This window comes from Natator depressus, chromosome 5, assembly GCF_965152275.1.
Source record: "Natator depressus isolate rNatDep1 chromosome 5, rNatDep2.hap1, whole genome shotgun sequence".
NCBI lineage: Eukaryota > Metazoa > Chordata > Testudines > Cheloniidae > Natator > Natator depressus.
In genome coordinates, this window is record NC_134238.1 from 120,580,350 (window position 1) to 120,606,554 (window position 26,205).

At 46.7% G+C, this 26,205-nt stretch overlaps 3 protein-coding genes across 4 annotated transcripts in view; all 3 read right to left on the minus strand.

Moving 5' to 3' along the window:
• Positions 1 to 1,172: 1,172 nt before the first annotated feature.
• LOC141987791 (fructose-bisphosphate aldolase B) lies at positions 1,173 to 12,905 on the minus strand. Of its 2 annotated transcripts, XM_074953549.1 has the most exons (10): positions 12,765 to 12,905; positions 7,207 to 7,342; positions 6,794 to 6,915; positions 6,280 to 6,491; positions 5,648 to 5,702; positions 4,482 to 4,642; positions 4,139 to 4,222; positions 3,318 to 3,492; positions 2,558 to 2,757; positions 1,173 to 1,721 (listed from the first exon to the last, which is right to left on the minus strand). In XM_074953549.1, exons 3-10 carry the CDS (start codon positions 6,903 to 6,905, stop codon positions 1,626 to 1,628), a joined length of 1,095 nt encoding a protein of 364 aa, XP_074809650.1. In that variant the 5' UTR covers positions 6,906 to 6,915; positions 7,207 to 7,342; positions 12,765 to 12,905; the 3' UTR covers positions 1,173 to 1,625. The 2 variants fall into 2 exon arrangements, with proteins under 2 accessions (XP_074809650.1, XP_074809651.1); XM_074953550.1 differs by lacking the exon at positions 7,207 to 7,342 and having other exon boundaries at positions 12,765 to 12,898.
• Positions 12,906 to 18,195: 5,290 nt separating this feature from the next.
• On the minus strand, positions 18,196 to 22,741 carry LOC141987790 (GPI-N-acetylgalactosamine transferase PGAP4-like). Its single transcript, XM_074953548.1, is given in 3 exon segments — positions 18,196 to 22,202; positions 22,204 to 22,555; positions 22,557 to 22,741. Coding segments are annotated over 3 exon segments (1,182 nt in total). The 5' UTR covers positions 22,622 to 22,741; the 3' UTR covers positions 18,196 to 21,437.
• Positions 22,640 to 26,205, minus strand: part of LOC141987792 (fructose-bisphosphate aldolase B-like) — a 39,945-nt gene continuing 36,379 nt past the window's right edge. The window contains exons 9-10 of the mRNA XM_074953551.1: positions 26,095 to 26,191; positions 22,640 to 22,746 (exon numbers count right to left, since the gene is read on the minus strand). Coding sequence (XP_074809652.1) covers positions 26,096 to 26,191 — 96 coding nt within the window. The 3' untranslated portion in view covers positions 22,640 to 22,746; position 26,095. The remainder of the gene's footprint in view (positions 22,747 to 26,094; positions 26,192 to 26,205) is intronic.

Sequence of the window (26,205 nt, forward strand, 5' to 3'; positions counted from 1 at the left end):
ATCTGTCATACTTGAATTCACTTAAAATCGTATCTTCTTTTGTTAATAAACCTGTTTTCTTTTTTTAAAATCTAAACCAATCCAATGCTGAGTTTAGACTGATTTGTTCGGTAACTCCAGTTAAAGTAGTAAACTGTTGAATATTGGCTCTTTACAGGAGCAACCAACCTTTAGTATCAGAACTGTTCACGAAGGGCTGGACAGTGCAGAACACCTGATTTTGGAAAATTTGGAACTGGGAGTGTGTTGGGGTCACCCTGCAAGTAGTAACCAAGTCTGGTGGAAGACAGAGTGTGACTGATGTTTTGCTAACAGGCTGGTGGGGTCAGAGCTGCTGGACCAGGGCTGTGGCTGGATACAGACCCTCAGGGTGTGACCTGCATGGTGGTAGACTGTGAGCAGCTCAGGTTGGGAAGTACAACAGCAAAGCATTGTGAGGCATCCAGGGTTACAGGGCAGGCTGTGATACAACCCCTCCCTCATTTGGATTGAACCCCAGAATGTGATAGTGACTACAAGTTTACACAGCGTGTGTGCACTGGATCAGTATCGAAGAGGCAGCAGGACCTAGTAGACAGAATCTGCCTGGGAACTCAGGAGACGGGTTCTCTTTCTGGGGTTCTGAGTAGCTTTGGACAAATCACATAATGTCTGTGTGCTTCAGTTTCCTCAGTCTGTAAAATGGGGATAGCAGTGTTTATTTCCTTTGTAAAGTGCTTTGGGATCTGTGTATGAAAAGTGCCATGTAAGAGTTAGGTATTCTACATATATCATTAACTCAGCTCTCAAAGTCCTGTCCCAATATGCACCAGGCTCAGCATAAAATTGAAGAGAAGGATTCTCTGGACACAGTCTTTGGAGGTAGCTTTAACTATCTATGGCTATGACCCTGAAAGCTGTGCCTTGCAGGCAGAACCCTGAGCTCACCTGAAGGCCCTCTGAACTCACATTGCAGGATCAAGGCCTAAGTCATTATCAGAAATGCAGAGTTTCATTTTTTTAAAAAAAAATATGTTTTTGATCTCATTGGCCATTCACAGGCAATTATTTTGTCTGGTTTAGTTTGTGCACATAAAATTCAACAAGCAGTTGAAAGTAAGCCCAAGGTGTACATGTGCACTTGTGAGACAGAATTAAACTTTCACACACAATTAAAATGTATCAGATGCACATAATTTCACAGTTGCCGATGCTTTATTCACAGCCCATAGATTGAAACCAATATTTAGAATGTGTAATACAGGAGTCCAGTGTGCTCTCTCCAGCTGCAGAGTATGGTTTTGGAGGGGGCCTGTGCTTTATTTGCTAGTGAACAGAGAAAATTGATGGCATGGGATGAAAATTGATGCCCGCATTCCCATGTTTCTAGGGTACAAAGTAAAAAACCACCCTTTCGGGGGAGAGACCGATTTGGTAAATTATCAATGGCAGTAGGGGCTAAGTCTGTAAAACAGGTACCATTTTCTTGGATAAGATTAGGTGATTTTCTCCCTACATTCTAGGATTAACGTGTGCGGTTGAGCCCACAGTTTGAACCCACATGATTTCCAGTTTCCTTTACAGAGTTAGGATTTTTCCTTTTTCAGTCCCCCTAGAGGGACAGGGTGGTGGTATATTCCCACACCCTAATATGTGTAGCTGGCAGTAAAAAGGGACTGTTTCGCAGCTCCATCACTCTTCCCAGAGACAATATATTGTCCTTTGGATGCTAACCCGTTAATCTGAAAAAACAAAAAGGAGGGAGAAACAGTTACCCAGAGGAGAGAGTTAAAAAAAAAAAACAGGGAGAAGTAAAGAACACAGCGAAATAAGGAGTGCTTCTGTGAATTCCCAAACAAAATTTACAAGGGGGATTGGAGAATTTAGGAAACAGATAAGATGAAGACTGTTATACTTCTAAGGCAGAATGGTAATGATCAAAAGTTATTGCATCTGATAGCTGTGTGTAGGCCTATATAAAATGAGCTAACCATCTCAGACAACTTTACTCATATTGTAAACATGTTCACAGAAATTACCTTTAATTAGCATCCAAGTTGACAGTCTCAGCAAAGAAACCAAAGATTGATTGTGTAAGGAGAATAAATAGAGTGACCAGATAGCAAGTGTAAAAAATCAGGACGGGGGTGGGGGGAATAGGTGCCTATCAAAGAAAAAGCTCCGAAAATCAGGACTGTCCCTATAAAATCGGGATATGTGGTCACCCTAAGAATAAACCACCCACTTATGCTTACAGATGTCTGCAGAGTAGATTTGAGGACTATTATTGGGGCTTTGAGGGGAAGTTTGCACAGCACTTTCCTGTGTTAGACTTGTGTGCGGGGCTGTCAGCCAAGAACCAAACTCAAGAAAGAAACATCCTTAGATGAACATGAAACACAAGGATGGATCAAAGCAACAGGCATCTTTAGAACTTGGGGAACATGTCCCCATTTATCACACAATGTGTTGTGCAGTATCTCTCTGAAGTAGGGTGATGTCTCTTTTAAAGATCTGGACTTAGAACTGGAAGGTCTGGAGTCTGCTCAGTCATGATAATGAAGTGAAGGTCCCATACCTGTGCCCGTTTGCAAAATGCCTCCTGCGTAGCCTTCTTGTTCTCAGGTTTGCCAGCCCAAGCAGCAAGTGCTGATGCCTGCAGAGCCCGTCCATATGAGAAGGTCAGCTTCCAGGGTTTGGGCAAAGAACACTGGTTGATGGCACTGAGGTTGAGAGAAGCTTCCTCTTCACTTTGGCCTCCAGACAGGAAGCAGATTCCTGCAGGAGGGAAAAAAAAGAAGACTTAAAAGTTTAGAGACCACTGATTCACTCTGATGTCCTGAGTTGAAGCAGAATCTTGTAGTGGAGGCAGCAGGAACATAAAGAATCACAAATCACTGTTTTCCCAGGGAAGGCATTTAGGTGAGACAGAAGAGAATTAGGTCAACTGTACATCCATAGATACTGTATCCTATCAGTCCTCAGTGAAATTACATATGATGCCCAGTCAAACCTACCACTGGTGTCTGCTGTTCTGTCCATAACTGGAGATGCAACAAATTCTCTTAAAATCTACCAAGGCAACAACCACACAACCCAGCCCCTTGGGAACAGAACAGTCATTAAATGGAAGCAAAAGGAGACATATAAAGGGAGACTCAACAAGGGAGACATGGTGGACTGACCCCTCCCACTCAGCTCTTAATGCACCTCAGTACATGAGACTTGATGGTTTCAAAACACGATAGGTCCTACAAGCAACCCCAATAAGCGTTTGAGTCACTTGGATGGATGATCCTTGAGTCTGCATGGAGAAGCAATGGATAATAATGACTTACCAGGAACAGCGGCAGGAACAGTGCGATCGAGGGCAGTGACTGTTGCCATGGCTACCTCCTGAGGGGTGTACTTCTTGGGGCAGGAATGCCCAGCAGTCACCATATTCGGTTTCAGCAGTGTTCCCTCCAGGTAGACATGATGATCATTCAGGGCTTTGTAGACAGTAGCCAGGACCTGGGAAACAATGAGAACAGGAGTTTCGTTCGATGCTTATTCATGTTCGCTCAAGGCTTGGCTTCACTCCCATACTGATTCACCAGTGGGATCCAGGTCTCCAAACCTGCTGTAGAGGGACAACCTATATCTGGGGTGAGAGCAGAATTCACTGTCCATGTTTTATCCAGGCTAGGCTTCAACCCCCCCTTCTATCACTTTACCAACAAGCCCTCCAAACCTGCTATGGAGAAGTATTTGTCCCCTGGGATGATAGAGAAATTCATTCTCCATAGTTATGGAATTCTTGGCTTTAGCCCCTCAAACCTACCTTGCTCTGGAATGGGAAAGTTACAAAATATGGAATGGTAGTGGAAACATGGATGATACCTCTTCTCTTAGAAGGGTGAGCCCTTCTCAGCGAGGAAACAGGGTAGCCTCGTGGCTAGGGCACTATTCCCACCTCTGCCACCTACTTACTGTGTGACCTTAGGCAACTTGCTCAACCTTTCAGTGCCTCCTTCCGTCCCCCACCCCACCCTCCATCTGTAAAATGGAGAAAAGAAAATGCTTTGAGACTTATGGATATAAAGCTCTGTTTAAGAGCTAAGTATTATTATTATTATTATGCTGATTGATGAAAATGTCTGGTAGGTAAGAATCTTACCTTCTCTGTAACATACTGACAGCGCTGGAGGTCATGCTCTCCATCGGGTAGGACCTCCGGTTCTACAATGGGCACCAACCCATGCTAAGAATGGAAAAACAGAAGTCAGTGGAGGTCTGGACAAGAGACTGCCCTATCAGGGATAACCTGAGAAAGGGGTAGTAAAGCAAAGAGAACTACTGGAAAAGAGAAGATACCAACAGACTCTCTCAGCATGACAGACAAAGAAGCCTCCTTTCAAACACATGGGAACTATTTCAAAAAAGAGTAGGAAAGGACACCACTTATTCCCACATCACAGGAAGGGAGGGAACTATTTCACACACACATTGAGAGTTTATACCTGCTGGCAGATGCTGGCATAGCGTGCCAGCGTGTTGGCATTCTCCTGGATGGCTAGAGTGGAGGGAGTTGTTTCTGTGATCTTCAGCACAGCACGCCACTTGCCAAAATCAGCGCCATCCTTCTTATACTGGGCGCAGCGCTCAGCGAGCCCATCCAGCCCTGTAAGTATTAAATGGAAAGGAAGGTGCCTTAGTTAGAGCCTCCAGATTTACGTGGTCGGGGCTGAACTTTGTGTCCTCTACGCAACCCTGTGGAGGTGGGGATGCAGAGCCAGTGCGGGGGGTGGAGGTGGCCTGTGGCTCCTACCTTCTGCTCATGGAGACTGCTATTGTGTGGTCCCTGTGCAGACTACATGCCCAATGCAGTAGCTGCTCGCAGTGTGGCCCTCATGGAATGGGGTTCCTTAAATGGACAGAGCTAGGATGGTAACTAGGGAAACCCTGGATATAATCTATGGTTAGCAAAGCCTCTGGGACAGTAATCATGCAGGACCCATAGTGTTAGAAACAGGAACTGCTGCACAAGGTCAGAGGATTAGTACATAAAATCTGATCTTCTGATTCCGACTGTGTAAAACCTGATACCTCAGAGGACCACTAGTCCCATCTAATTCCACTCCCCAAAATACACATGAACAACCATGTAATGTTAACTTGTGGGGGGTGAAGGGATAAAGCCTTTCTGATCCCAGCTGGTGATCAGTTTTATGCCTTGAAGCAAGACAGAGTTCTTGTAACTTACTACCCTTCTGCCTACTTATTACCTTGCAGCTACTGGTGCTGCTGGCAGTGCTCATCAAGCCAAAAGGGATGTTTCTGGGCAGAGGGAGGCTGCTCTCTGCATGCTGGCTGGTACCTGGAGGGCTGTGGTGGTGGTGGAGTGCATTATGCCTAAGTGTCTAAGTGGGGAGCAAGGGGTGCCAATGAGCACATACCCCCCCCACACACACACCCTCCTGTGCCTTTGGAGGTACTCTTTTGCTCCTGCCCTCTGCAAGCACAATACTTCCAGCTACTGCTGCTTGTGTAGTGCACCTGCTCCTCCCCGCCCCACATGGCTTTCACTTTAAGAACCATAGCTGAGCCCTAAATACTCCAGTCATTTAAATCTCTCCTTGTCAGGAAATGCAACCCCATTCTTGATGGTTGAGAGGAAATGTCTCACCTTGAATGGTGGTTTCTCCATTTGTTCCTGCCAGCGGGGCTGTTCCTTTATCTAGCTACGGGAGGTACATGGAAAGGAAGACGTGTTAACAATTAACAGATCAGTATAATTTCTGCTACTGTAACCCAGAGCTAGTATAGACTCCTCAGCCTTCATCAACAGGAGTCACTGTGACAAATGGTGCAGGAGCTCGGTGGGCAGAGTCACTGGAAGAGATAGAAAACAAGCGCTGGGGAATGGGGAAATTGCAGGAGAGAAGAATGCATGACAATGAACAAACAAAGCATTGGGAGTGGGAAGCAGAATTGTTGGTGGGAACAACCCCAGAAGTCGAGGAGTTGGGGAGAGTCACTGGAGGGGATGGAATGAAGAGCCTTGAGGACAAGGGGATGGAAGGGTGAAGCAAGAGCTCTAGGGGGTGGTGGGATTTGCTGGATAAACCAGGTCAGGATCAGTGGCTGTAGCTGTGCCTTGGCTAATAGGACAGGAGCACTGGCGGCAGGGGTAATGCAGAGAATGGTGCCAGAATGACAAAAGAGCATTGCTTATCAGCGAGATCCCTGCCTGGGCACAGCTCCCACTGGGAAGGGCTCTGCGGCTATTGTGCCAGCAGGGCTCTTGGGGAGATTCACCTTTATTCCCACCACAATGCCTTTGTCTTTGATGACATCTGGGAATGGCTTTCCACTGCTGTCCTTCTGATAGAGGGTCTCATGGAAAAAGATCACGCCCCCAATGCTCTGATTGATGGAGGCATCCGAAGAAAAGAGGATCTCTCGGAAGGCACGGCGATTTTCCTCTGTGTTCTCCACCTTGATCCTCTGCAGTCTGCTCCCCATGGTACCTAGCAAGAGGGGCCGAAGGTCAGAGAACATGGTATTGGGAATGATTGTCCTTTCACTTATCTTGTATAATTGCAAGGATGGGGTAACTTAGAATTAAGCCTTCTGTGCCTGTGCAGACCTGGGCTTCTCTCCTCAGCCCATGCCCTCATAGTTCTGTCTACGGACACCAACCCTGCCCTGATGGACAACTTGCTCCTGAAGAAAGATGGGGATTCATTGACTCCTGCCTGGTATCTCAAATTATTTGAAAAGCAAAATGGCTTGAAGGTCACTGAGATATATCAATAACTGTTCAACTCACCAACAGACTCATCCGCAGCCAGGATCCCCTTTCCTGGAGCCACAATGCGCTGTGCTATGTCAGACAGAGCCTTCTTCTGCTCTGGAGTCAGCGCTGGAAACTGGTGGGTCATGATGGCTATTCTGGAGAAGACACAGAGACACCCATTGTTCCAAACTGAGGTCTGTTGTGGATAGTGTTTGTAAAATCACATTGATTGGATATAGACACAACAATCTCATGTATCTCCTTCTGGTGGGAGTGAGGTTCTCTATATTCTTACAAAAAACAAGGAGTCTGGTGGCACCTTAAAGACTAACAGATTTATTTGAGCATAAGCTTTCGTGGGTAAAAACCCCACTTCTTCAGATGCATGGAATGAAAATTACAGATGCAGACATAAATATACTGACACATGAAGAGAAGGGAGTTACCTCACAAGTGGAGAACCAGTGTTGACAGGGCCAATTCGATCAGGGTAGATGTAGTCCACTCCCAGCAATAGATGAGGAGGTGTCAATTCCAGGAGAGGCAAAGCTGCTTCTGTAATGAGCCAGCCACTCCCAGTCCCTATTCAAGCCCAAATGAATGGTGTTAAATTTGCAAATGAAGTTTAGTTCTGCTGTTTCTCTTTGAAGTCTGTTTCTGAAGTTTTTTTGTTCAGGTGTAGCTACTTTCAAACCTGTTATAGAATGTCCAGGAAGATTGAAGTGTTCGCCCACTGGCTTTTGTATGTTACATTTCCTGATGTCCAATTTGTGTCCATTTATTCTTTTACATAGGGACTGTCTGGTTTGGGCAATGTACATGGCACAGGGGCATTGCTGGCACTTGATGGCATAAATAACATTAGTAGACGTGCAGGTGAATGAGCCTCTGATGGTGTGGCTGATGTGGTTGGGTCCTCTGATGGTGTCGCTAGAGTAGATATGGGGACAGAGTAGGCAACGAGGTTTGCTACGGGGATTGGTTCCAGGAAAGACCTAGAGAGAAGCCTGGGAACCAAAGGAGAGGCTGTGTTAACCACAGCGTACTGGGAAACAACACTAGGGTCTCAGAGGTAGGAAGTAGCCAGGGAAACAGCAGCACATGTGAATGATGTAGTGGTGCTGAGTACACCACAATGCCTTGCCTCCCACAGCATGGGGCCAGAGTTAGAGCGGTTGTGGTGGGGTTATAGAGCCAGGCTGGCAGGGCAATGGTGCAGATTAGGATTACACCTCTAGAAGGAGCAGCCCATTTTAACACAGCTGGAACCCAGAGCAGAAAGTGTCTCTGTGCTCCCTCATCAGCCCCAAGGAGGGGGGTCTAGAAGCGTCAACACAAGGATTACTGAGCACAGGATGGGGCTGAGGTGTGAGCCCAGAGGATGGGTTGGGGAGTAGCCTGCGAGGGGTGAAAGGATCTCTTGTTACCCCAGAGGGGGTCCAAACTAGACATGACTTTGAGGGGCTAAGTCGTGGGCACAAACAGGCCATTGCAGGTTCAGGGAAGCGATCAACAGGGGATGCAAGAAGTGAAGACACCTGCAATGCCATGACATGATGACAGGGGATGCTATTGTGGTGAGTGGAACTGCTTGCATCGACCCATTAGACATGTCGCCTCCCATTTAATTCTCTAATTTACATGCTTAGGCACTGATCTTTGAACCCCGTTGTCTTCAATGGGACTCTGTGCAGACCAGCTTTTAGCATGCACTTGGTATCCTAAAATACTGCCTAAACAAGAGCTAGCACTGATGAATACTAGCTCAAAACACTTCAGTAGCACTACTGTAAGTCTTAGGGCCAATCTGGGGCACCCTTACTCAGGTCAACAAGCAGTAATTCACATGAGCAGTCCCATTCACTTTAAGTGTTCCCTAATGTGAGGGTTGTACAAGCTGGTCCTTTGTGTTCTGGACCCTTACTATAGGACACTGTAGAATCCTCCCATAGAAAAAGATATATTTAGATTTTTTTTCTCCACTATTTTCTCAGGTCTTGGAAAAGGGTCAGGACAAATAACTACACCCAGTGCATATGGCAAGGAAATCTGTGATACAGTAGATGGAATCTACCTGTTAAGAGTGGCAATGAGATGACAAGTGAGTAGTTAGCTCTCTGTGGTGCACAGCAGTTGTGTGGGAGACAGCTGTGAATCACAGTATGGGATGGTGGTTTTGCTGGAAGTTAGACCAAGGCATGGTGATTTCTAGGTGCCCTGTATACCTGTTTAGTGATGACCCTTGAGCTGGGAAAATTTGAGAGTGATAACATAACACATACACCACCAGCCAATCAGAATCTCACTTTTGAGTTTCAGCTTTTGGCCCATGAGTGTTGTTTTTCTGTTTATTGTACTTGTTCACAAAACAGAAAGAGGGGAGGAAGAGCAACAACAAAGGAAGAAAAATACAGAAAATGCACAAAATCAGATGCAGCGTGGTGGCTAAATAGAATGTTCTGTAGAGCTTTCCAGCAAGCTCTGCTGGTGCTTTAAACAAACAGGGCTGTTTGTCTAACCCAGTCCCTGCAGAGAGGCAGCTGGCCCAGAAAAACACAGCAATGAAAGTCAATATTGCTGTGTTGGAATTTAGACCTTTCCCCAGTAGGCGCAGTGGTGCAATGCAGAAGGGAAATATTGTCACAGACATCAGCACAAACATTGCATTCAGTTAATATTACAACAGAATGGACTGAAGTGAGGCGCACATGGGGGATGGGAGAGGGAACCTGGGGAAGAATTTCAGTGGTGTTAGCATGTTGCACTTCAGAGCAGGTTAGAAGCATCTGTTCTTTCTTTATGCCTTTCCCTTGGCTATTACCCTCAGTACTTTGTTTCTTACATAATTTCAGTGTCAGGTTTAGAATAGCATTTGCCCATTGGAGAAACCAGTTGTGTTATAACATCTGGGTTCTGGACAGCAGAAAAGAGGGGCTGCAATTGGCACAGGTGTTCATGATTGTCTTTTATCTCTCCTTTATGTAAAATATGTCAAATGTGCAGGGAACGTGTTGACTACTTGGCCCTCTCTGGGTGAATGCAGCTTTGTCTGCACAATTACTTGTGAGCACAATTCTTCAGCACTTGTGTACATGCACATTTACACACTCAAAACCCCATCTGTATGCACACATCATGTGCAAGTAGATCTGTGTGAGTGAATTCTACCATTGTGCACAGAAATGGTAGTGCTTAAAGTGTGTGAAAGTGATTTGAATGAGTAAAAGCTGAATGTGTACCATTGGACGTGGGTGGGGGTTTTAAAATGTGGCTCATAACAAACAGGCAAAAAGTACGAGACCTGAGTCTGATTTCTGGTTCAGCTGTCTGTTGGGGACACTGGGATGGAAAATTTAACCTTTTGCATAATGGAAACAAAAGTAATAAGTGCTTGTGCAATGGCTGGCATCTTGGCCAACAAAAAGGATTTAATTGGGGACCGCCAGAGCTAAACGCAGGAGTTGCTTGAGCTATGGAACCAGGTTTCCCCAATGAGACCTGCAATAGATCTGCATTCTCTGTGGATCACGTACATGTGACACTGATGCGTGTGTTAAACTTGGAAGATGCAAACTGCTCTAAAATGCTTAATACTTGTATTATTCTATTGACTTGAGAAAAATTATCCCTCCTAAACAAAAGCGGGGAAAATCCTCTCATTCCCGGGGAAATGAGGAAGGGAATTGCCTGAAAGTATGGCAAAGAAAATAAGTAAGAAGCTCTAAGAGAAGAAACAAAGAAGCATTGGTGTACAATACAAGGCAAATTGCCCTTGCGGAAATGCATTTAGAATTAAAAAGGCTGTTTGGCCCAAAACAGATGTGAAGGAAGAGAGAAAGTAACACGCACACTCAAGAGTGCATGAGGGACAGAGAGGCGGCTGTTAGAGGAACAAGTGAGGAATTAACCGTTCATGACTACAGGAAATGAGGCGCGTGAAGCCATGCAGGGGCTCCCTTTTCCTCTCTTGTACTGCAATCTTATACTTACATTCATTCTGGTGCTCATAAGACAGAAAGCCAGGGCACTGTCCTACCATGCCCTGAACGGGAACATTATCCAGAAATAGTTAAAGCACTGAATGTTACACATACAAGCATACATGCTGAACATTAAATCAACAGCCATGTTTACAAAACTAAAATAACTGCTAGAGAGAGAAAAGCCATCACAGTGCCAATCAGCATCTCATGTGGCTTTGATGGTGGTGAGTATATATACTGCACTGTCCTACAGGCACGAAGACAAAACTGTAGATGTAAAGCATGTAGATTAGGGGGTGGGTCCCCTCTGCCAAGCGTCAGAGGAGGAAGGTTTGTAAGGGATCCTTTCTGTGTGTCTTACAGAAGAGGAAGTTTCCCCTTTGTGCACAGAAAAGGAGTGGGGAGTGTAATGTAGCAAAATGCCTCAGATCTGGAAAAACGCCTAGATGAAGGATTCAGACTGCCACTGCCTTAGGAAAATGAGCAAGCACTTATGATGAAGATGGTGATTTTGTCCAAGTTCTCTCAAGTGGCTGGAAGATCAGACCTCCCAATTCCCTAAAAAACCTGATTGCCAGCTGTTTGGTTTTCTGCACCTGTGTGCAGGTAGTGGGCATACATGCACCATGGCTTTTCTTATAGCAACTTGTAAGGTAAGGTTTTGCTAACAGACTGCTAAATATCTATGGGTGTTGTAGGGGAGAGGAGAGGGAGCGAGGAACTTTCCCCCCTCTTATCCTTTGCTTTGGGGGCAGGCATCAAGTGGCCCTTGCACCAGACTAGCTAAGGTCACATTATCCCCTCCAAAGTGGGTGGGAGGGTATAGGGCACGTGACTCCACTGGCCAGCAGAGCTTATGGCTGCAGAAGGGAATGGACACTGCTCTGCATTCCCTCTATGCTCAATGTTGCTGCGTCTCCTTTTTGGTGATGGGCACAGGGAAACAGGTGCCCTGAGGACTAGGGAGTGGCTGGGTCATATACGAGACTATTCCAGCAGCTGGCAGACAGGTGGGTTAGAGCACTCGTTTTCAGGTGCTGAGGATAGTTTCTTCTTCTTGGTGGTGACTGCGGTGGTGCCATGCCCTGGTGGGTAGTGGTAGGACTGAGGGACTGTGGGAGGGTTCTGCCATGCTGGCAGTTGGCACTTTTCCCTGGAGTAGATGGAAAGTTCTGGCAGGTCCCCTCGAGAGCTCTAGTCTTTGGGATGCTAGCAGGGGGCAGTGTTGGTGTTTTGGGTGAATTAGGAGGTTGAGGGTGCTGGCTTGGGGATGATGGAGGGGTCCGCAGCTGCCAACGAGCCTATTCATGTTCTGTAGCTCTGAGCAATTTACTGAAGATGACTGTTCTCATCCTCTGTATTCAAAGGGGTCCAACTCCACTGCTAGTACAGTGGAATATTTCTGCCAACAGCTTCTGTTATCTCTTTTCATGGAGCCTTCTCCTTTCAAGACTATCCTATGTCCCCTTGTCAAAGCCAGTCTCACCAGCACTACTGCTAGAATACTTCAGAGGAAATTAAACACTGAATGCAGGTTGCAACACTTCATCATCCCTGACTGTGCAATGTGCATGCAAGGAATAAAAAGAGGATTGCATTCTGCAGCTGCAGCCCAGATCTTCCCACATGCACCTACACATATCACCATTTAAACAAAGTAGCAGAAAATGACACAGAGACAAACACACAGGCTATTGATCCAGTCTCCTGAAGTACGGATGAGGATTATGTGTTCACATTCGCTTCTTCCAGCTGTTCTTTGTTACAAATTTAAGCCAAAATAGTTAGCAATTTCATCAAATGGGGCTTATTACATTTATAGAAGATAGATGAGAGAGATCACTGCAGAAAAAAGAAAAACTAAGAATGAACGCGTTTCTTTCCTGATTTGGCTAGCGATGGCATAGTTTTACAAGCTGTTCCTGACAAAGCAAAATCCACACATTTACAGAAAAGATACATATTCTCTCCTCCCCTCCCCATTCAGATCAGAAATGAATCAGTAGTTTATTATCACTCACTGTTTGAGGACAGTGTCTCCTTCTCTGCTAAAAGTTCCTTCTAAGGTAGCTGCGGCCAAATAGGTCCAATCTCCCAACTCCCAAACTTTTTATAACGTTCTCACCAATATTTTTTTTCTCCCTCCTCTTCAGGCTGTTTGAGGTGGTGTCTCTATGCAACACCTCTGATTGGCTGAAGGACCATAAACCTGCCCAGCCAATCAGATTTATTCTCTCTCTCATGTACCGGCTTGGAAGAATTATAGTTTTGTTTCTTTCCAAGTGAGAATGACAAATTCCGTAAAGATTCTTTTGACAGATCAGTTCAACAGCTTCCTTGTCCCTTTCAAGACATAGAGCAAATTATTGCAAGACCTACACTGGAAGATGCTTACAGTAAACCTGGCTAGAGCTTGCATTTTAGGGCCAGATCCTTAGCTGGTGTAAATCAGTATAGCTCCATGGCATTGTAACCCTCTGATTTGGTCCCTTGGGGCCAGGGCCCATGTGTTCCCTTGGATTTTGTATATGGCTTGCAAAGTGATGAAGCTCAGTTTGCAATCTTAGTAATAGAGTCAGTGTCTGGTAATAGTGCAGGAGAATGAAAGTCACAAATTGCTTCAGTGCATTGCAGTGTGCAAACTGGAATTCTGTTTGTGGGGTGAAATTCACCCGAGGAGGACAGGTGAGCACAAGACCTATTCAACACTTAAACCCTCAAATTAGGCTTATGTGGTGCATACTATTCACTGTGAAAAACAAATGAATTATCTGTACGTGGCTTCCAGGGCATCTATGCTCATACTGCTGATATTTTCAGTTTGTCAAATCACAATAGACAAGGCTGATTTTTTCCTTAGGCTTCTCATATTCTAGGTAGCCCACCTCAGTGGGGTTGGACACATATAGTACAGGGACTGCATTAAGCCAACGTCATGCTCTTAGCAATGGCACACATAGTAGCCTTGGACGTTAGAGCTTGTTTTAGCTGAACAATGCAATGTTTGCTTGGCCACTGACGTTCTCTGTCTGTTTTTTAGGTGAGCAGCAGCTGCCAGACACTTGTTGAAGGAATTGTGGCTCCTTGTCAAAGGAGGTCACCTTCACGAGGCCAGCACCCTCCCACACTGAGCTTATCCACCCCTTAAGGTGTGAGACTTGGACCGTGGCAAATGCACAATTAGAGCTAATACAGGGCCAAACCCTCAGCTGGTGTAAATAAACATAGCTCCATGAAAGTCATTGGAGTTACAGTGATTCGCCCTAGCTGAGGATGTGGTCCATTATTTCTTCCTTTCACTTTTTACTTCCTTCCTGATAAGCCTGTTTGCAGAATAACATGGATGTATAGCCATTGTGGTGAATATCTATGGCCAGAAAACCCTAACTGCCTTGTGGTATCTGTTTCATTATTTGATATATCTCTCACCTGGGGACTCCATCCCTTCCAGAGAGATGGACTCAGTGATCTAATTAACTGTTCTTCACCTCTAACTGCTGTGATTCTATATAGTAACAACCGATATTTATCATGACAAGCCTTATTAAAGGGATCTGGTGGGTGTAAGCAGGACAAGGGTAGTTACCATACAAACATGCTCCTTTCAAATTTGTCCTGCTCCTTTGAATGCCCCAGAGAAAACCCAACTTGGAACCTTGTTTCTCCTGATCCTTTTGAAAGCTCAGCGGTAATCCAGGGTGTATCGTTCCCCGCATGATGGGGAAGTGATATGACAGGGGCCCTTGAAAGAAGTTGGGCAGAAGGGCAACGACTCTGGGCAGAATTCCTAAAAGTCTTGCCAGGTATTTTTGAAAACACAGTGTGTTTTCCCATCGCCCATTGTGCATTTTTTGAAAGGTTTTGTTTTTCTGAAGAATTTGATGTCATCTACCACGCAACTCCTTCTGGGCTGAAATCCAGCACTACAGGAATTACAGGCCCAGAAGCGTCTCTGAGCAGCCAGGAAGAAGAATTTTAAAAATACTCTGAAAGTGAATAAATATAGAGACTCAATTCTGCTTCCAGTTAGGGTTGACAACTTTCTACCTGCACAAAACTGAACACCCTTGCCCCGTCTCCTGCCCCGCCCCTTCTTCAAAGCCCCGCCCACACTCACTCCCTCTGTCATTTGCTCTCCCCACACTCACGCTCTTGCTCATTTTCACCAGGCTGGCTCAGGGGACTGGGGTGCGGGAGTGGGTGAGGGCTCCGGCTGGGGGTGCAGCTCTGGGGTGGGGCCAGAACGTACGGAGCCCCCTGGCTGCCCCTATGCGTGGGAGCCAGAGGAGGGACATGCTGCTGCTTCCGGGAGCTGAGCAAAGCCACAGCAGGCAGGGAAGCTGCCTTATCCCTGCTGCACCAACTGGACTTCTAACGGCCCACTCCGCGGTGCTGACTGGAGCCACCAGGGTCCCTTTTCGACCAGGCATTCCGGTCAAAAACCAGACACCTAGCAACCCTACTTCCAGTCCTAGAGAGAGTGGTCTTCCAGACGGGATTGGGAGTGAGCAAGCATTCCTACGTGATGTCGTGCTAAGCCTCAGCCACATTAAAATCGAGAGCCATGATGCAAACAGCCACAATGGGAAAAGTGTAGAGGCTGGAGCAAACTCTAGAAAGCTAGTGTGCTCGTTGATAGGTAAGAGCCAGCTGAGGATTTGGCCCAATGATGATAAAAAGTTGGTTACTTGCACCATAACTTTTGTTCTTTGAGATGTTTATTCCACTCAGGTGTGCACGGGTACTGCTAGGCAAAGTTCTCCGGCTTTGGTGTGCATGGCACATACACACCTCAGTGGAATACACGTCTGCAACCGTTTGAAGAACCACCATTTAGGATTATTTTAAATTCTTTGGGTCAGGGACTCTGTGTGCATGTGTTTTTCTACAGGGCCTAGCCCAGCATGTCCACTCCTAAGACCGGCCATACTGGGTCAGACCGAAGGTCTATCTAGCCGTCCATACTGGGTCAGACCAAAGCTCCATCTTCTGACAGTGGCCAATGCCAGGTGCTCCAGAGGGAATGAACAGAACAGGTAATCATCAAATGATCCATCCCCTGTCGCCCATTCCCAGCTTCTAGCAAACAGACTTCAAGTCCAGAAGGGACCATCATGATTGCAGGCCGAAGAACTTCACCCACCCACTCCTGTAGTAAACCTCTAACCTCTGGCTGAGTTACTGACATCCTCAAATCTTGATTTAAAGACTTCAAGTTACAGAGAATCCCCCATTTACTCTAGTTCAAACCAGGAAGTGACATGTGCCCCAGTTGGAGAAAAAGGTTCCAAGATCTCTCTCAATCTGAGCTTCCCAACCTCAAATACTGATTGAGGCCTTTATGTCCTACCCTAATATAAGTATTTAAATAAAGATTGATGATGATGCAAGGAAGGAAAACTGTGCCCTAACTTTGGGGGAAAGGAACATGATGTCTGAAGTTGCCTCACACCATTTCACAATCTGCCACCACATCAGAAATGGGCAAAGTTAGATTAAAACCCAGTCTGCAGCGTAAAGCCTGTCCCTAGCCGTGGCAACGCTTGTATGCCTGGTTATGCCCATAAAGTGACTGAAACGGAACTGGAAATATACTGACTGGTGGAAGTGTGTGTGAGCGTGTATGTGTGTGCACGTGGAAACACAGGACTGACAGAGCACAGAGAGGGTGCTCTGTGCATGGTGGGGTTAAAATGCGATCTGATGTAGATTAGTATTCATGCGTGACTGTTCACCTTTCATCTCTCCTTTCACGCTGGGGAGAGCTGCCATCTGGCTGTTTTCTGTGCCTTAGAGTCTTGCTCAACCATCTCAAAGTCCAGCTGGTTTGTCGCTATCTAATCAGGGAAGTGGTTTAAGTAGTCTGTTTCCCCACCCCATCCCACAATCCTCATCTCAGAAACACTGGCCTTTAAGCAGTGTTATGAGAATTCTTCCGCAGTCCTGGCTCGACAGCAATCGGGGCAGCCTCCTAGCAAAACTGTCTATCTCCCTGACATGTGGGGTCTGCCTCTTGTCAGCAGGTGCACCAGCCGGCACCGTGGATCCCAGATCCCCTTCTCTACAGAGGGAATTGGCTTGCTGCACCGTCTGCATTTGGCCAGTTCCACCAGCATGTGCAGGAGGGGAGAGGCCCTCACCCTGGCCTCTAACCCACCTGCTTGTGGATTACTTACACCAAAGAGGCACTAGGAGGGACAGCAGATGCCCTTCATGGAAGGCGCAAGGGTGAAGGCTCTTGGAGTCTGCACTGGGCCCAGACACAAAATGGCCCCCAGTGTTGCCAATACCCACTAATACAGACACAGAGTTTCCCATTAGCAGACACTCCCCTCCCACATGTATGCACAGACTCCCCCACAATCCCAGCTCTCTTCAACAGCCACCTACACACACACACACACCCCTTCACAAACTTTGCCCTCGACACATACATCCCTCGACACATACAATCACAGGACCCCTGTGCTCACACACACAATCATACACTGCACTGTCCCCCGCCCCAGTCCTTTTATCCCTTTACTGACAATCACAAAACACACCCTCTGATATGCCCACTATCACACACTCCCCTTTCCTCATATATGCCCAACTATACCCTCCCTATACACAACCACAAATTCTTCCCCACAAGCACAACCTCTCACACACATGTCCCTGACACACTCACACAGCATCAACATACACACGTGCCCTGCACATGGAAGGACATAGGGGAGGAGGAGTGCCTTTGGGCTGAGGGGCAAGACACTGGGCTGGGGCTCAGGGTTCTGTTCCTTTCTCCACCACAGACCATCTCAGACCTTGGCCAAGTCACTTAGGGTACATCTCCACTTGGAGCTGGAGGTGTAAATTCCAGCTCAAGGAGACATACCTGCGCTAGCTCTGGTCGAGCCAGCATGCTAAAAACAGCGTAGCTGCGGCAGCACAACCAGCAGGATGGGCTTGCCACCCCGAGTACATATCTAGCAGCTTGGCTGGGTACATCTTTGGGGCAGCATGCCACTCACACTGCTGCAGCTACGCTCTCTTTTTAGCATGTTAGCTCAAGCAGAGCTAGGGGCGGTATGTCTTCTCAATTACACCCCCAGCTCCGAGTGCAGACAGACCCTTAATCATCTTGCACCTTGATTCCCCAGCTGTAAAATGGGATCAATATTTCTCTCTCTCAGGGGTGTTGGGAGGACAAAATCCATCAGTGAGGCACTCACATGTTATGGGGAGGAGGGCCAAATAAGTACTTAGGGTCTCTTTCCAAGCATTTTAAAAAAAATTCAAAATGATTAATAAAGAGAATCCGCGTGAAATATATATTGTGTGTGGGCCTGACGTGAATAGAAAGACTCCTGCTGTGGGCTTTGGAGAAGGCACCAAATGAGCAATGCATTGCTTCAGAGACACTAACCAAATGGAGAGGTGGTAAGGAAGACAAGTAACATGCTGACAAAATGATAAATCATTTCCCACACCAGAGCATTTATTAACTGAGCATTATCACTTGGTTCTTTCTCTCTCTCTTTTTTAAGCCAAACAATTTGTAATCCCTTGCTGTGGGCTTTTCTTTTGCACTAACATGAACAACTAATCACCAAAAAATGGGGTGTTGTTCTGGATCTATACAGTACAAAGATTAAAAAACAAAGAAGAAAAAAAAACATACCCCACATCTGAAACGTTCAAACAGTCGAGGCAGCATAAATAGATAGTCACCTTTCCCTCTATGTGCCCAGGCACTTAGTGGAATAAATTCACAATGACCCCCAAATTCTACAACCTGACAAAGAACAACACTACCGAGAAGGTATTTGTGTGTGGCTCTCTGCGAGGGAGACACGGGGAAGCCATACCAGCTGCACTCAGTCTGGGAACAGGTTTCAGCATCTGTCCTGAGGGATGCTGGTGACTGCTGTGTGGAACCTTTGGAATTTTCATCAGGTGAAAATAAAATGTAGTGTTTTGTCAGCTCTTAGAGTCCATGCCCTTGTGAAAACCACAGTGATCCTCTGAAAGAATGCCAGCTGATCTAGCAAGAGATGATGTTCAGCAGCTTGAGCAGGCATTGTTCTGTGCTCTAGTGACACCCTGTGCCTGACTGCCTCTCTCCTGTGTGCTGAGCACTTTACTGGTCAGTTGCCCCTCACGGCCTGAAAATGAACTGTGTGAAACTTACTTCTTCCGGGGCTTGTGCAAATATTCTCTTTGGTTTTGGTCCACATGGGTTCACACACAGACACGCATCTGCCCTTACTAATCCTAGTTTTACCATGAGTTCCAGGCTCTGACAAATGAAAGAAAGAAAACTGCAAGTGGAACTCTTTCTGTCCCCAAACTGTTTCACTCGGTTCATTCTGAAGCCAGGAAAATTTGCGATTTGCACACAGTTTCACCTCAGCGCCTCTCAAAAATGGGAGTAGGTCTCCTCATATAGTGCCTGGTCCAAAGCACCCTAAAGTCAATAAAAAGACTCTCATTGACTGCAGTGGGCTGTAGATCAGGACCATGGGGTACAAACTCTTTCAAAGGCACTTTTGAATTTGTAACAAATCCCCAGGATCTTATTTCTCATGTGGTTTTGGTTTTCAGTGCACACAGAGCAGTTCTGCTAGAAAACAGCCAACTATTGGAAACCATCCAAACTCCCCACCTGTTGGACCAGAAGATTAGTTATTTAACGTGTCTATTTAGGAGTGGCCCCTTCAATAGGACGCATTACTGAAGCTTGCTCATCTGACCGTGCCCAGCTATTCATGGTAGGAGCAGTGAACTGTGACTTCTGCAGCTGTCATCTATATCTAACTGCAAGTTGAGGCAAGATAAGTACACTGACACACCATGCTGCTGCAATTGTTCCTTTGCCTTTCCTGTAAATAACATGATGTCAAAGCATGATCATCCTGGATCATCCATTGGGCTGCCCAGGGCAAACTGGAGCTTCTCGATGTTGCAGGTAGAATCCATGGACAATCAGGATAGGTGGCAACCCATCTAGGGCCAGTTTAAAGGGCTTGCACTCAATAAAGTTAATGAGTGAGCTCCTGGTGATACAGGATGAGGGCCTAAATGGGGAATGTGCTCTTCCTCACCTGTGAGAGGTAGCTGTAAGTGCAATCTCAAAGGTTGTTCTGATGTGAGGCTGTGCGGGTGTGTGTGAGTATGTGCGTGGGCCAGCAAATCCAAGCCACATACGGCGAGCTGGAGGTTGTTTGGGGAAGCTGAAGCAAAGGGGAAGAACATGGACTTTGTGTTTCAGGTCATAGAATCATAGAAGATTAGGGTTGGAAGAGACTTCAGGAGGTCATTTAGTCAACCCCCTGCTCAAAGCAGGGCCAACGCCAACTAAATCATCCCAGCCAGGGCTTTGTCAAGCCAGGCCTTAAAAACCTCTAAGGATGGAGATTCCACCACCTCCCTAGACAACCCATTCCAGTGCTTCACCACCCTCCTAGTGACATAGTTTTTCCTAATATCCAACCTAGACCTCCCCCACTGAAATTTGAGACCATTGCTCCTTGTTCTGTCATCTGCCAGCGCTGAGAACAGCCAAGCTCCATCCATCTTTGGAACTCCCCTTCCGGTAGTTGAAGGCTGCTATCAAATGCCTCCTCACTCTTCTCTTCTGCAGACTAAACAAGCCCAGTTCCCTCAGCCTCTCCTTGTAAGTCCCAGCCTCCTGATCATTTTCGTTGCCCTCCGCTGGACTCTCTCCAATTTGTCCACATCCTTTCTGTAGTGGGGGCCCCAAAACTGGACTTAAACTCCAGATGTGGCCTCACCAGTGCCGAATAGAGGGGAATAATCACTTCCCTCAATCTGCTGGCAATGCTCCTCTGCTCCAAGGTGAAAGGAGAGCTGTGGGGGAAGAGGTGTGTTACCAACAAAGGAGAAGACCCAGAGGTGCTGAAGCAGCATGAAACATGTTCCCAGAACCATGTGCAGAATCTGGGGTAAGGGGCTCATTATATGCATCATGCCTCTTGTAAAGGTCTCTTCATGTTTTTATTTGAGGAGATGAACAGATCGTTGGGGTAGGAGGTGGAGAAGGTTGGGGGAAACTGGGGCTATTCTCCAGCTCCATACTTCCTCCTAGGTCAGCTTGAGCCTGATGCACTTACCCTGGCTAGCATTTCCAGTGCCTTGAGACTGGGATATATGTGACCACAGGAGTGGCATTGACTAGTGTGGAAGGAATTGAGACAAGGCCATTGTAGGTGAGGAAGGACGAGTGTGTGTGTGTGGTGGGGGGGGGGGGTTGGATGGGGCAGCTAAAAAGACAAAGGAGATCTCCAACATCAGCTGATACAGCCAAACTGTCTTGGGTCTGTGATACCAGAGACTGGTTTGTTGGACACTGCTGTAGGAGGCACATTCATGTGCAAATGGCCAGTGTGTGTGTGTGTGTGTGTGTATGTATTGGGGGGTCTCCCCCCCAAAAATGACTAAGGATAGTAACAAACCCTCCCCTTCCCTGAAAACTTCCACCCTCTTTTCACTTCATTATAAAATAAATAATGGATCTACAGGTTTAAGTAAACTTTTTTTTAAAAAGTTCCTTTCCCTCCACTAGGTGGCGCCGGTAGTTCTGAGCACAGTTGCAACTGGCATGCTATCTGAAGTCACACCTGCTATGTCTGTCCACAGACAAGGCTCCCTTGGCTCCTCCCAGCCTTTCCATAAAGGCATTTCTCGGTGGGTCACAGTAGCTTAGGGCTGTCATTTGGCCTGAGGCTGGAAAACATCCCCACGTGCATGATGAGATTGGGCTCCACCACATAGGCCTTCTCACCCTTGGTGCGCAACAGCGAGTAGAATGCAATGTCCTTGGCAAAGCCCCGACGGCAGTGCAGCTCCTGAAGGTAACCTAAGACACGGCGGGCGGAAGGGGCGGAGAACAGCATGGCAGGCGTGCAGCACTCAGTGGCTGGCACCACGTTGTAGAGTGCTGGAGCCAGCCGGCGCAGCTCCAGGAGGTAGTGGCGCCCCATCAGCTCTGCTAGTGCCATGCTGTACAAGGCAAAAAACAGGACAATGGGCCAGGTAAGGCTTGGGCGGCCAGACACCCAGGAGTACACAAAGCTCAGCAGAGGTCCCAGAAACATGCCCAGGCCGAGCCACTCCAGGATCCTCATGGGCTCCGGGTTGATATAGCGCTGAAGCCGCTCGGGATGGTACAGCTTCAGGTAGAGGGCATCTTTGAGGTGTGGCTTTGAGAGCCGTGCCAACAGCAGGTGCTGCAGGACAGGGAATATCTCCTCTTCGGGAACAGCATCGTCTTCCACCAGAAGGACGTACTCTGGACTGTAGGCCAACAGCGACTGCTCCAGGCAGAAGGCATAGTCCCGCTTCTCCTTCTCAAACTGGTTCACTGAGGCATTGGGGTCCTCCCAGTTTTTGTAGCGGCTGACCATTGCAAAGAAGGTACCCAACAGCCTGGCGTCCTGGTGGCTGCCTGGCTCCTGGCTCCACATTACAGAGAAAGATCTGGTGGCTCCGGCAGTGAGGGCCACACTTCTGGAGGAGGCGGTGGAAGCGGGAAGCCACCTGCAGGACGTAGTGGAACTCGTTCCGCCTCTGCACGGTGATGGTAGTGATGAGCAGCCACGGTCTGAGGGCCTTGTCGCCTGAGATCTCCGAGGAGTTAGGAGTCCGCAGGTCCTCGAAGTAACGGAGGGCGGCCTGGCCATCCTCCTGGTTCTGCTCCAGGAACTCCTGACTCATGGGGTTCAGATGCCAGCGGCGTAAGTAAAAATAGGAGTGGAGGAGCCGGTGGCAAATCAAGGGAGCCAACACGCCAAACGTCACCACAGTTAAGGAGCTGAGTAATGGAGTGAGAAAAACGGCACCACTTCCTATAGAGCTGCAGTCCTTGGAGGAGCATGGCTGCTGGATACAAAGTGTGGCCTCCCTGTGCTCATGCCCCAATTCATTCACTCCTCTGCTTCTGCTCTGAGTAGCAAGCCATCAGTGGTACAACACGAGTGAGGCCCAACCAATGCTGCCAACCTACAGGGAAAGAAGGAAACATTTAAAAATATGCACAAATCCACCAGTATCAAAGGAAGAACTTCCAGACCTAACATTCTGGTGAGAGCAAAAATTTGTGACGTGCTCATGGGGAAATGAATGTCATGCCACGGAAACAGCAGTGGGAAAAGGTCCTTGGGCATCATGCTCAGTGGGTCCCGTACTGGGACAGCATAAGAAATAATAGAAGGACTTATGAAGGAGTCCTGGGGTCCATCCTGAGTTCATTGGGGCTACTACATCACACACAATGGTCAGAGAGTCCCATGAGATTGCTGGGGACTCTGATCTTGTTAGTACCATTATTATGATGATACTGATATTATCATAACTGAGATTGGGACCCTACTGTATTGGGTGATGTACATACACCTGTGTCTGTCTCAAAGAGCTTGCAATCTAAGTAGACAACTCAGACTCAGTGGAAGAATGCATTATTAACCCTACTGTCTGGATGAGGAATTGAGGCACAGAGAAATTACCCGACGTGGTGAAGATCACACAGTGAGTGTGTGGCAGAGCCAAGATCTAAACCCAAATCTCCAGAGTCCCAGTCCAGTGCCATAACCAGAAGACCATCCTTCCAGTCTAGAGAGAGACAGGTACTTCTCTTCCGTAGCTCGCAATTTCACAAGTACATATGCCTGTTTATTCTTTGCTTCTCTGAGGTGCTGTGAGGCTTAATACATTCGTGGAGTCTGATGGCAGTAAATGAATGTCTGAGCCAGGCTCAGGCACATAACCATGAATCCCCCCTCTCCTTCTATTAAATAAAGCAATTCCGATCCCCTACTCCAGGGTTGCTCCCTCTTTCTGGACCACGTTAAAGAGGCAGATCAAGCCTCTCAAGCTGTGTCTACATTACAGACGTTATAGATGCACAGCTGTACCGCTGCAGCTGGCCAGTGTAAGGTCTCCCATGGAGCCGCTCTACACTGGCGGGAGAGAGCTCTCCCATTGGCATAATTAAACCACCCTAATGGGTGGCGGCAGCTATGTCAGGAGGAGAGCAACTCCCGCCAATATAGTGCTGTGCACACCGGCACTTCTGTTGGCGAAATGTATGTCGGTCAGGGGTATTTTTTCACACCCGGACCGGCAAAAGTTTTACCGACAAAAGTGCGAGGATAGACAAAGACTCAGTATATTCAGGAGCAACTGGATGTATCTTCTGATTGAGCAGTTAACTCAGATTCAGAATTAAGAGTTAATTAAACATTTGAATTCAAAGCTGAACCAATTAACCCCCTCTAACTTCCTAAAAATTAGTCTTTACCATGTCCATCTACTCTGCCCCACTCTTCTGGGCTGCCACTAGCCCACTCCTAACAGTCTTAATGCACCTGGTTTACACAGTTAGTGTAACCTTTGGGTGGGCTATAGTCCACTTCATTGCCCTTCTCCAGTGCCTAAAAATACCCAACTCCCATAGGAAAGTAGCTGGAGACCCAGAATCTCTAAGGATTTTCAGCAAGGATTGCACAGCGTCAACCTCCCCACATTCAAGGCCCTAAAGGAACTAAGAAATGAATTTAAATAACTTTATCAAATCTTATGATAAACAAATAGTAATCTAATTTTACAGCATAACATGCCTATTTTACAATCCACGTATATTGCCTTCATTTATACATAAACATAAATAAAGAAAAATTAAAATCTTCAGTCTCCACAGAAACACAGTGAGAAGAAACTGACAGTTCCCCAAAGCTTAGGTTTAGTTCACCTAAATCTCAGAGTCTTTGATCACCAAATCTATACAGTCTGCTGAGTCTAAAACAACATCTTCCCTGCCCTAGCTTGTAGGAATCTTCAGTTGGAATCCGGGCAGACTCTTCCTCTGCTGAAATCACTGCTAGCCAGTCAGCTGACAGATTAAGCAACCACTCAGTTACATATTTAGATTTAAAGAAAACCCTGTTACAAGAAAATACAAAACTGAGAATAGTAAAATAGAAGTGACTCTTTCCCCATTACTACATTTAAGGAAAAGTTGGTGAATCGCACTAGCTGACAGGCTGCTGGGGTCAGAACTGCTGGACCAGGGCTGTGGCTGGATACAGACCCTCACGGTGTGACCTGCATGGTGGTAGACTGTGAGCAGCTCAGGTTGGGAAGTACAACTGCAAAGCATTGTGAGGCATCCAAGGTTACAGGGCAGGCTGTGATACAACCCCTCACTCGTTTGGATTGAACCCCAGAATGTGATAGTGACTACAAGTTTACAGAGAGTGTGTGTACTGGATCAGTATCTAAGAGGCAGCAGGACCTAGTGGACAGAGTCTGCCTGGGAACTCAGGAGACGGGTTCTCTTTCTGGGGTTCTGAGTAGCTTTGGACAAATCACATAATGTCTGTGTGCTTCAGTTTCCTCAGTCTGTAAAATGGGGATAGCAGTGTTTATTTCCTTTGTAAAGTGCTTTGGGATCTGTGTATGAAAAGTGCCATGTAAGAGTTAGGTATTATACACACATCATTAACTCAGCTCTCAAAGTCCTTCCCAATATGCACCAGGCTCAGCATAAAATTGAAGAGAAGGATTCTCTGGACACAGTCTTTGGAGGTAGCTTTAACTATCTATGGTTATGACCCTGAAAGCTGCGCCTTGCAGGCAGAACCCTGAGCTCACCTGAAGGCCCTCTGAACTCACATTGCAGGATCAAGGCCTAAGTCATTATCAGAAATGCAGAGTTTCATTTTTTTTAAAAAAAATATGTTTTTGATCTCATTGGCCATTCACAGGCAATTATTTTGTCTGGTTTAGTTTGTGCACATAAAATTCAACAAGCAGTTGAAAGTAAGCCCAAGGTGTATATGTGCACTTGTGAGACAGAATTAAACTTTCACACACAATTAAAATGTATCAGATGCACATAATTTCACAGCTGCAAATGCTTTATTCACAGCCCATAGATTGAAACCAATATCTAGAATGTGTAATACAGGAGTCCAGTGTGCTCTCTCCAGCTGCAGAGTGTGGTTTTGGAAGGGGCCTGTGCTTTATTTGCTAGTGAACAGAGCAAATTGATGGCATGGGATGAAAATTGATGCCCACATTCCCATGTTTCTAGGGTATAAAGTAAAAAAACCACCCTTTCAGGGGGAGAGACCGATTTGGTAAATTATCAGTGGCAATAGGGGCTAAGTCTGTAAAACAGGTACCATTTTCTTGCATAAGATTAGGTGATTTTCTCCCTACATTTTGGGATTAAAGTGTGCGATTGAGCCCATAGTTTGAACCCACATGATTTCCAGTTTCCTTTACAGAGTTAGGATTTTTCCTTTTTCAGTCCCCCTAGAGGGACAGGGTGGTGGTATATTCCCATACCCTAATATGTGTAGTTGGCAGTGAAAAGGGACTGTTTCGCAGCTCCATCACTCTTCCCAGAGACAATATATTGTCCTTTGGATGCTAACCCGTTAATCTGAAAAAACAAAA

Coding starts and splice junctions, on each gene's coding strand:
- LOC141987791 (XM_074953549.1), bottom strand. CDS start 6,905: ATGACCCACCAGTTTCCAGCGCTGACTCCAGAGCAGAAGAAGGCTCTG. Junction 2,758..3,317: donor TGTTCCTGCCGCTGTTCCTG/GTAAGTCATTAT, acceptor TCCCTCCTGCAG/GAATCTGCTTCCTGTCTGGA. Junction 1,722..2,557: donor CATTTTGCAAACGGGCACAG/GTATGGGACCTT, acceptor TTGTTTTTTCAG/ATTAACGGGTTAGCATCCAA.